We start from the raw sequence: 11,574 nt of genomic DNA on the forward strand, positions 1-11,574 counted from the left end.
GCTAATCGGGCTGGTGGCAGGTAGTACACTGATCCTTCCTGGGCTGCGGCGGGCTAGAGCTCGATCGGGTGGCTTTTCAACGGGGCCGAGCAGCGTTGTCGGGAAGAGGAGAGAGAGAGAGAGGGTGCAGCACACAGGGCGCGGCCGGTGCTACGAAGCCGGGCAGTGTACAGACCCAAGAAGAGGGAGGAAAGTGTCCCGTAGGGTTTGCTCTGACGACGGGAAAATAAAAGAAATTAGAAGCGCAGAAAGCTGCGAGGAGCTGCAGTTTGCCACGGGGACCGCGGAGAGCGGCGTTAGCAGCAGCGCGGGGGGGAAGTGCGCGAAGACCATAGGGCGTCGCCATCAAGGCATAAAAACACCAGCAACAGCACTAGCAGCAGCAGAGAAGACAGAAAGCGCCATCTTAATCCAGCGGGAAAGAAGGCAAAGCGCGGGAGGCACCATCTTAGATTTCCAAGATGCCGAAGACTGGCAATATCACTGTCTTCGATAATGCAATAGAAGACTGGACCACGTATGTGGAAAGAGTCGAAGTATATTGCAAAGCAAACGAAGTAGCCGCTGAGAAAAAGGCATCGGTACTACTAAACTTAATGGGCGCAAGAACGTACGGCCTATTGCGGAACCTGATCACTCCAGCCAAACCGATGGCGAAGAGTTTTAACGAAATTGTTGATATCCTACAGGAACAGCTAAATCCTACACCGCTGCTGATAGCAGAAAGAATTAAATTCCACAGGAGAAATCAGCATAAAGATGAGAGCAATGCTGATTACCTTACGGAACTACGCAAGCTATCAAAGCACTGCCAGTTTGGAGCAGGACTGACAGATACTCTACAGGACAAATTTGTCTGTGGACGCCTGAGTGAAGGAACCCAGAAGAGGTTACTCTCAGAGAAAGAGCTGACGCTGGATAAGGCTTTCAGCTTGGCAGTATCGTACGAAGCAGCAGCAAGGGGAGCTGCGGAAATACAGCAAAAGCCACAGGAATACGGCACCCATGAAATGACACGGGGATTTGAAAAATGTTATCGCTGCGGCAGAACAACCCATGACCAGAAGGACTGCTGGCCCAAGGACAAAATATGCAGGCAATGCGGAAAGATGGGACACATTGCACGAGTTTGCAGGTCTGGAAAGAAGACTAACGACAACAAAAAGGCTACTAAGGAACAGTACAGGAAAGTACAAAAGATGACGGACAGTAGTTCCGAAGACCAGAAGAGCGATAGTGAATCCGGGAACAAGAGACTAAGCTGTCTCAAACTTCACAACGTAATCTCGAAAGAGGATCACCGAACCATTTGGGTCACCCTCATGATAGCAGGGTCCCAAGTCAAAATGGAATTGGATACAGGATCAGCCCTGACCATCATGAATCGACGAGACTACGAGCGGCTATTCTCACACATGCCCTTGAAAGAGACATCCATTGTCTTGAAGACGTATACGGGGCAGGAAGTATACCCCAGAGGGAAAATAAGGGTGCCTGTCGAATACAACGGCAAAGAAATACAGAAATTGTATCTGTACATACTGCAAGATGGTGGACCACCGTTATTGGGACATGAATGGATCAGAAAGATAAGTTTAGACTGGCACTCCATTCAGGCACTGACTGTGGCTGGTAAAAAGGCTGACGACGTCATACCTGGACGATTGTCAACAATCTTAGCTAACGCTAAAGAGGTATTTCAACAAGAACTGGAAACTCTTAAAGGTGTAACCGCCTCGATAAAAATAGAAGAGAATGCAATTCCCAAGTTTTTCAAAGCAAGACCAGTACCATATGCAATTCGCCCAGCCGTCGAGGCAGAGCTGGAGAATCTGGAGAATGCAGGCTGGAGCGAGTGGGCGACACCCATCGTTCCTGTCATGAAAAAAACGTTAAACAATAAGTCTGAGGAGCCAAGGAAGGTTCGCATTTGTGGGGACTTCAAGGTGACGGTGAACCCAGTCCTTTGCACAGTACAGTATCCTCTTCCGAGGATAGAAGATATTTTCGCCTCACTATCTGGAGGGAAGCGTTTTACAAAAATTGACCTAGCACAAGCATATTTGCAGATGGAGGTTGAAGAATCCTCTAGGAAGTATCTCACGATAAACACTCACAAAGGTCTTTACCAGCATAATCAACTGGTCTTCGGAGTAGCATCAGCTCCGGCGATATGGCAAAGAGCGATGGAACAAGTCCTGCAAGGGATTCCGGGGACTCAGTGTTACTTGGACGACATCCTAGTGACAGGTGAAAATGACAGTGAACACCTTGCCAACCTACAGCAGGTGCTCACTAGACTAAGAGAACACGGGCTACGAGCCAATCGCCCCAAGTGCGAGTTTTTTAAGAAACAGATATCGTATTGTGGCCACGTGATTGATGAAGAGGGGTTACATAAGTCCCCTGACAAAATTGAAGCGGTAGTTAAGGCTCCAGCGCCTGAAAATGTGTCACAACTGAGGTCATTCCTAGGGTTGGTGAATTACTACCATAAGTTTTTGCCGAATTTGTCCACAATTCTGCACCCACTGAACGCCCTACTACAAACTGGAGTAGCATGGAAATGGAGCGATGAATGTAAGTGGGCTTTTCAGAAGAGTAAGGACCTAATCACTTCAAGAGAAGTATTGGCTCACTACAACCCATCACTACCAATAAGACTGGCGTGTGATGCGTCTCCCTACGGCATTGGAGTGGTACTGTCACATAAGCTCCTTGATGGTTCAGAGAGGCCGATAGCTTTTGCGTCACGCTCGTTAACTTCAGCCGAGCGTAACTACGCCCAGATTGACAGAGAGGCCCTCAGCCTGGTGTGGGGGGTGAAGAAGTTCAATCACTACCTGCACGGTCAGAAATTTACTCTACTAACTGATCATCAGCCTTTTCTCTCCATTTTCAACCCTCAGAAGGGCGTCCCGATAATGACAGCACAACGGCTACAGAGGTGGTCCCTTTTCCTAGGGGCACACCAATATGACATCGAGTACAAAGGAACTAAACAGCATGGGAATGCTGATGGATGTCGCGCCTACCGTTGCCGACGGTGGAAGAAGCACCTGCAGTGGATCCTGTGGAGATATTCCACTCGACCATAGTCGAATGTCTACCTGCGACGAATGCAAACATAGAAAAGGAAACACGAAATGGCTCGACACTCTCCAGGGTCTATGATTTAACGGTGAAGGGATGGCCAGCACATGGCGAACCACCGTTGCCAGCATTCTCGCCGAGAAGAGAACAGCTGTCAGTGTGCAGAGGAACCTTGATGTGTGGATCCAGAGTAGTAATTCCACCCAAATTGAAGGATAGAGTGCTCAATGAGCTTCATGAGGGTCATCTGGGAGGGGTAAAAATGAAGAACTTAGCCAGAGCGTTTGTGTGGTGGCCGGGAATCGATAGAGAAATCGAAGAGATGACCAAGAGCTGTACAGGATGCCAGAAGGTCCAAAACACCCCACCATAAGCCCCTCTACATCCATGGGAGTGGCCCTCATCTCCATGGCAAAGGGTACACATTGATTTTGCTGGTCCATTTATGGACTCGATGTTTTTAATTGCGGTGGATGCACATTCAAAGTGGCCAGAGGTAATAAAAATGTCCTCAACCACCACAGAAAAAACTATCACAGTCTTACGAACCATATTCGCCAGAAATGGGCTGCCTGAACAGATTTGCTCCGACAATGGACCACAGTTTGTGTCTGAAGAGTTCCGGAGGTTCTTAAAGAACAATGGTGTTAAGCATTACACATCCGCCCCATATCATCCAGCCACCAATGGATTGGCTGAGAGGTTCGTTCAAACATTCAAGAAGGCTATCAAGGCAATGTGTAATGAAGACATACCCCTACAACACAAGGTGGATAACTTCTTGTTTGCCTACCGGAATGCGACACATGCGGTTACCAACCAAACTCCAGCCATGATGTTCTTCAATCGAAGACTACGATGCCGCTTGGATTTGGTTAAGCCAAACATCAGAAGAGATGTGGAGAACAGGCAGTTTCAGAATATGAATGAAAGGCCAACCAGGAGTTTTAAGATAGGTCAACCAGTTTTGGCCCGGGACTACCGCACAGAGAAATGGCAGCCAGGAACGATCTGCACACGGCAAGGACCTCTAATGTATACCGTGGATGTTGGAGAAAGCATTGTAAGACGCCATGCTGACCAGATTCTAGAGTCACTGGAAAACATCAAATCTACACCACGATCCTATACACCTGGTGATGAAACCGAAGTACCAATTGCATCTACCTCAGAATCGGTGATATTGGAAGCAGATGAACCAAACAACGACGTTGATCCCAAATCAACTTTGCCAGAAGAACCTGATACCCCAAAGAGGCGTTATCCAGACAGAATCAGGAAGCCTCCTCAAAGACTGAACTTATAATTGCTTAACTTCAGCTAATGTATCTAGCAACTGTAATTGTAAATATGTTATTTAATTATTAATTGAATGTTATGTACTGTTTAGCTAAAAGGGGAGGAATTGTTGTGTATGTACTTTGCAGAAGGAACTATATTCTGCAGCCCCTGTATACAGCAGTACCAGTAGTGACCACGCCTGTATATAAGCCTGTGCAGTAACTTTGCATAGTAGTTCCAGTTTGTCTCCACTCAGTAAACACCTGTTGTAACAAACTCCTGCAGTCCGTGTCTCAATTACACACGGACATAATAGTTTCCAGTGGCAGAAGGGGCGGTAACCAGTGGACAGAGATTTACGCTAAAAAGAAACAGTGGCAACATGAGGAAAAATAAATTTATGTAGTGAGTTGTTATGATCTGGAATGCACTGCCTAAAAGGGTGGTGGAAGCAGAGTCAATAAGCACTTCCAAAAGGGAATTGGATAAATACTTGAAGTGCAAACATTTGCAGTGCTATGGGAAGAGAGCAGGGGAATGGAACTAATTGGATAGATCCGTCAAAGTGCCAGCACAGGCTCGATGGACCGAATGGCCTCCTTCTGCACTGTATCATTCTATGATTCTATAAGGGTTAAGGTGACAACCCAATTAGATGAGATTATTTTAAATGAATGTATGACCTCCATCTTCAATATTGCCTTTTTAAGTGCCTGTTTAAATTAAGAAACATAGGGGGAGAAATTCGGTGGAGCCGCAAACGGGGCGCCAAGCTCGCCTGGGCGCCGGAATTAGCGCAGCGATCGGAGCAGTTGCGACCGCCAGAAATTCAGCTAGGAACGCCCCAAGAGGGCCACGGGGCAAGGCTCGAGGTGCTCCGCGTCCCTCTTAGGGCGCTGAAACTGAATATCGCAGCGCAATGTGCCGCAGCGCCACACACTGCGGCACGGCGCGCTGCGGTACTGCAGGCCTTCCTCCCATTCTTAAGGGGGAGGGGCCTGCACCAGCGCGATCGGAGATCGCGAGTGCCGGGAAAAGAGCCCGGCACCGAGGAGAAGTGCCGGGCTCTCGGAAAACAGCCGGCACTGCCGCGGGGGGAGATCAGGAGGCCAGGGACGGAGGTGCTGGCAGGCGGCCGCCGAAAAAAACGGCCGCCCTGCACCTCCACCTTAATTTGCGCCACTGCCGCCACAGGTAGGCCCTGTGAACTGGGCACAATTTGCGAACGGCGCTACAGAGGCGGGCGCTACCGAATATCGAGATCGGGGCGGTAGCAGGGCGCTGCGCACACTGATGACATCATCGGTGGCGGCACAGCACAACAGGCTAACGCCGCCATTAGCGCCCCAGCTAAATATCGCGTGAGGCGTGGCCAGTGGCGCTAAAGCCACTGAGTGCCCTCTTTAGGCGCTAACTGGTGGCGCAGCCCACCGAATTTCTAGGCCATAGTAAAGAAAAAAATAAGAAATCATAGACAAAATATTTTTGTCACAACAGATTTCAGTGGTGTTATCAATCTGAAAAAGGGGTGTTCCCAGAAATAATGGTATTAGTTTATGGCTTCTTTCCATTAATGTCACAAAATCCACAAATAACATTCAGTGCCACGTTATCAAATTGCCTCAGAACCGGTTATACTCAAAAATAACAACTTTCAAGAAAGGTGCATGTAAAGTAAAACTAACCATCATTCTTTGCATCTTCTTTCATGTATTAGAATGATGATTTCTTACTGCTCTCCTGCAGCTTAGTCTAATACCACAATGTTTACTTGTTGAACATGATCACAAGACTGCTGATCTAGACGTTTTTTTGACATGACCTAATTTCATGTTCTCCACTCTAATCTGGAGGAGAGTGGATAAAACCCAAATTTTTAAAATTGCATATTTGCATTTATCTATTTTATTACATTAAAATGCTTCACACATTGAATTACTTCTGAAGTGCAGTTGTACATGCAAATGGTGGCAGCCATTCTGTACCAGCAATATTTCACTGAGATTTTTTTCAGCATGTTTGTTGGTGCTAACTCAATGCCAGATACAGTACTTTGCTTACCTCCTTCTCCCAGGACAATGGTCACAAGGGAGGAATGCTGATCAGGACACCAGGAGAACTCGCTGCTCCTTCAAATATTACCATGGAGCAACAGAATAGGGAGCTCAGTTTAATCTTTCATTTGAACTAATCAATGGAAGATCCACCATACCAAAATAAATTGGCCCAGATGCAATCACCCAATCATGTCTATTTTGCATGGACTCCCTAATAGGAAAACTCTTAAAATAATGCTTGAGGCTGGCAGAAGGTCCCTAGATAAGTATGTCTAAGTGGTGGATGGTACTCACCTGAAGGGTTTCCATTGAAATCAATGGAAGAAAAATTGGGCGGGTTTTAAAATGGACAGGTGATCCACTCCGTCAGATTACCACTCACGCGGTGAAGTGTGAGTGCCACTGGAAAAAGCTGTGATTTCTTCGTGAGGAGGAATGGTTTTTAGGGCTATGCATGTAAGTAATTGTTGTGAGGGGAACTGGGTAGCCATAGTGCAAGACGACAAGTTGGAGCCCCCCTTGACCAAAAAGCACGATGAAGGGTTAGTTGAGCTAGTGTTGCTTTAAGAGGATGAAGAGTGTACTGGGTGCCCAGGGTGAGCAAGGAAGAAAGAATGTTACCTGGCCTGCCCTGCTCAGAATATGGAATTTCTTGCAGCACTGCTCTGCAGTCTTGGGAGTGAGGGAGCTGGCAGTCAGTGTCAGTGGCGGCTCCCTTCAGGTTGCGTGAGTGATAATTCTGGGTGACTTGTGCCACCCACACCCAGGAATCCGTTCGTCCCTCCTTCAAAGCCTTCCAGGAGGAGCTGGAGATCTAACAAGTGAAGTTGTGCGTTGTTCTCTGGTTGATTGCCACGCCGTGCTGCCCTCTGGGCACAGCTGGCACATGAAGATTCATAATTCTGCCTAAGTGTAATAAAAATAACTTGAGAGAGAAATGCCAGAGCCAAGCACTATTTCTGTCTTACCTGATTGTCCCTCTAAGTTCTACTGAAGAGTACAGACTGAACATTGCATTTAAGAGGCTGCACAGAAGTTCCTGCTGGTTCAGTTACACCAGTTTTACACCAATACCTGAGCCACATACCCAGGAAACCTCGATGTATCTCCCTCTATAGATCACCGATGGATGCTACACTTTTTTTTTTAAGTCCAAAGTAAATCACATTGAGGAAATTTCAGGCCTCACTGTTTAGGCTCATACGTTAAAAATGGTCATTTGGATGAGGTACCGGAGAGAGGTTGGCACCTTTGAAACAGTCACCTGGAAAGTTACTGCCTTCAGGTGAAAATTGGGAGAGAAAGCTATATACTTACAGGATGGATACTTAATTACATAGAAACATAGAAGATAGGAGCAGGAGTAGGCCATTCGGCCCCTCGAGCCTGCTCTGTCATTCAATGAGATAATGGCTGATCATCCAAATTCAATACCCTGTTCCTGCCTTCTCTCCATATCCCTTGATCCCTTTAGCCTTAAGAAACATATCCAACTCCTTCTTGAATATATTTAATGAATTGGCCTCTACTGCCTTCTGTGGTAGAGAATTCCACAGCTTCACCACTCTCTGGGTGAAGAAATTCCTCCTCATCTCTGTCCTAAATGGCTTACCCCTTATCCTTAGACTGTGACCCCTGGTTCTGGACACCCCGACCACCGGGAACATCCTTCCAGCATCTAGTCTGTCTAGTCCTGTTAGAATTTTATAAGTTTCGATGAGATCCCCTCTCATTCTTCTAAACTCCAGTGAGTACAAGCCCAATCGACCCAATCTCTCCTCATACGTCATTCCTGCCATCCCAGGTATCAGCCTGGTGAATCTTCGCTGCACTCCTTCCATGGCAAGAACATCCTTCCTCAGATAAAGCGACCAAAACTGCACACAATACTCAAGATGTGGCCTCACCAAGGCCCTGTACAACTGCAAATTAAGTGGAATTAACAGTGTATTTCACTGTTTTTTAGAATAGCTGCATTCACCTACATTATTTCTGTTCTCTGTGCAGGATGGCACTGCTCCATACAGTTCAAGATATGTAGGCTCTATGGTGGCAGATGTTCATCGTACGTTGAAGTACGGAGGAATCTTCATGTATCCTGCCAACAAGAAAAGTCCAAAAGGAAAGGTAGGTTTTCACCTGTTGTAATTGCACACTCTCAGGTCTGTACCTTATTTTAGATGTAAACACTAGGGGGGGGAAATTCAGTATCGCCCCTTTTGGGGCGCCATTATCGGCCATGCGCAAAGTTTAGCGCCTGGCGCTAATTATCGCCTCTGACAGCAAACTTGGCTTTTATCGCCCCTGGAGGTGATTGGAGCGCTAAATCAGGCGCTTCACACCTGTCTTAAGGTGCAAAGGCCGAGGAGCAAGGCACTACCTCAGAGCGCTGGCGAAGCAAGGAAGGGCAAATCAAAATGAACCTGCAAAGTGCTGCTCAGTACCCAAAACTCCTTCACACAGCGTTGAATCTCCCCAGAAGTCTCTCTCCCTCTCTCTCTCAGAATGCGTGTGCAAAAATATCACCAACAAAAAAAGGCAGGAAGCGGTCACCTTTAAATAGTGCTCCCCCAGTCCCTTTCTGACTGCAAAACGCTCCCCTCAACCTGTCGTTGCTAGTGGCAGGCGGTAAGGCAGGGGGTGCCACCCAATATCCAGTCTGGGGTGCTACCACTCGACTGACGTCACAATCTGCCGGCGCAGGAGATCGTGGCGGTAGTGTTTAGCGCCGCCGCAAAATGTCAAGTTAATTTCGCGAGCGGCGCAAACATCGCCGTGCCCGGATGCTAGTTGCTTTGCGCCCCATTAGCGCCCTCTTAAGGCGCTAACAGGAGGCGCAAACAACTGAATTTTTTAGCACTGTTATTGCAGCCTAAGTACACATAAATCTGCTTCTTCATGCTTGTTTGTGTGGTAAAGAAGGACCACCCAGGCTCTCAGTAGCTCAGTTGATAAATGTTCTGTGAGGTGTTACTGAGGCCTAGGAATCAGGAAGATCAGTTTCAATTTCTGGTCTGTGCTGAGTTACTTGATCTTAGCCAGAGCATCATCATCCTGAAGTGAGTTATCAGAAGCAGGAATCCCCTCCCTAACCAGGGCACTGAGGCCAATTATACTATCCCTACTGCTGCCAAGCTGAGATCAGCCAACTCAGCACAGACCACGAACCTGCAATCTTTCCTTAGGCGGTGTATTCACCCACAGAGCCACTGGGGCAGCTAATGCTTTTCTTATACTTTTGTTGTTATACTTCTCATGGCAGTAATTTAACCCACCCTTATTACAGCTGCCAATGGCAGCCCTAACCTTGGCGGCAGGTCCACATAATAAACTAGTGCCGCTGCTTTCACCAGCAGTGGGGAACCATCTCTGGAAGCAGCGCTGCAGGAAATACTGTGATTGCAGCAGTTGGTTGTCAGTTGTTGCCGGTGTTATTATAGAACCACTTCAACTTGCCACTGATAGTAGCTCTGACTTTGCCAATAGCCCTGTAATATAAATGAGGTGGCCCCACAGCCATTGTGGAAGCAAAGAACAACTAAAGAAGGTGGTTTTCCTGAGGCTTCTATGGAGGCAGCAGTGCAGGAGAAAACACCTCAAGATGGCACTTTGTGCTGCCGAAGACACGAACTTGAATCAATCATATTATCGCGCTACTGTCAAAGACCAGACTCCTGTTGTCGATTTTGTGTGCTGTGATATAAATCTAGATAGATTTTTGTTAGGCAAGGGTATCAGGGGATATGGAACTAAGGTGAGTAAATGGAATTAAGGTACAGATCAGCCTTAATCTAATTGAATGGCGGCGCAGGCTCCAGAGGCTGTTCATATGTTCCCATGTAGCATCTATCACTTATCAGGAGTAACCTGTCCCCCTCTTACTATCTACCAGCCAACCTGAGTGATGTGCCCCCAGCTCACTGCTGGGTATCACAAGTGATGTTGTAAATATGCTGGTAAATTTTTAAAATAATTATTTTACATTTATTATTTTTTAACCACAGCTTCGTCTTATGTATGAGTGCAACCCAATGGCCTTCATCATGGAACAGGCTGGCGGAATAGCCACTACAGGAGCCCAGCCAATACTTGATGTGCAGCCAGAGTCTATTCATCAGCGAGTCCCGCTTATTATGGGATCACCTGACGATGTTGAGGAATTCCTATCCTTTGTAAAGAAACACCAAGCCAGTGCGTGAACTCTCAAACCCTGTTTGTGTTCGACAACTTGCAAAGCTGATCACAGGAAACAATATTAATTAAGAGATAGATGTATGAGATTTAAGTGAAGAGGACTGTGCTCGATACAAGAGCGTAAACTGTAAAACATAAAAAACCCGTTTAAAGAAAAAGTCAGTGCATATTACTAAATATTCATTTCATGTGTGACTAGATTCTGCATTTTGTTTTCTTTCATCTCTGTTTTCTGAAATTACAGTTTTCTGGCTAAATCATATAAAAATGGAAAATGAGAGAACTGTCAGACGCTTACTTCCAAAATTATTTCTATATCTCTGTGTATTTTAGTAAAATGAATCAAGAATTACATGAATATAGTTTTTACTAGAGACAAGTGTTAAAAGACTGGGGTTGAGATTGGTCCTCAGCAGTAGCACAAAAGGGGCAATAACAAATTTACTTCAATGGTAAAGCATATCGGGCGGGGTGTAAAGCGGGCTGCCGATTCGCTATCATCTGTTTAGTGCTAGCATTGAAGACCAATTTCACCCCTATTGGTATTCAAAAATAAATACAATATCTTTACAAGTAACAGAGCAGTTTAAGAACCACTCCACACTCCGCACAAAACCGCCCCATACCCCCACAATCCATTAAAACACAAATGTGTAGCATGAAGAAATTGGCCCGTGGAATGTTTACATATTGCATTAATAATAAAGCAAATCATGTCACAATATGCAACGTTTAAATTAAACTGATGCAGCAGTTGTATGCAGTTTTTCTGCATAATGGTGAGTTTTGCCAGGGGCCCCATATTTGGCTGGCTAACCACTCATTAGTAATCATCCTGAGGACTACAGTTCAGACAAATTAGTAGAATGCTAATAACTGGCTGCAAGATTATTATAAGATATATATGGATGAGGAATGCCGTATTTCAAGATCTTAGCTCATCAATCTG

At 46.3% G+C, this 11,574-nt stretch overlaps 1 protein-coding gene across 1 annotated transcript in view; it reads left to right on the forward strand.

Moving 5' to 3' along the window:
- The window catches only part of LOC147124327 (fructose-1,6-bisphosphatase isozyme 2-like), a 119,787-nt gene extending 108,873 nt beyond the window's left edge, over positions 1–10,914 (forward strand). Inside the window, exons 6-7 of the mRNA XM_085985023.1 lie at positions 8,439–8,558; positions 10,436–10,914. Coding sequence (XP_085841149.1) covers positions 8,439–8,558; positions 10,436–10,630 — 315 coding nt within the window. The 3' untranslated portion in view covers positions 10,631–10,914. The remainder of the gene's footprint in view (positions 1–8,438; positions 8,559–10,435) is intronic.
- Positions 10,915–11,574: the final 660 nt, after the last annotated feature.

Source organism: Somniosus microcephalus, chromosome 1, assembly GCF_052327205.1.
Source record: "Somniosus microcephalus isolate GS21.2 chromosome 1, FLI_Smic_1.0, whole genome shotgun sequence".
Taxonomy (NCBI): domain Eukaryota; kingdom Metazoa; phylum Chordata; class Chondrichthyes; order Squaliformes; family Somniosidae; genus Somniosus; species Somniosus microcephalus.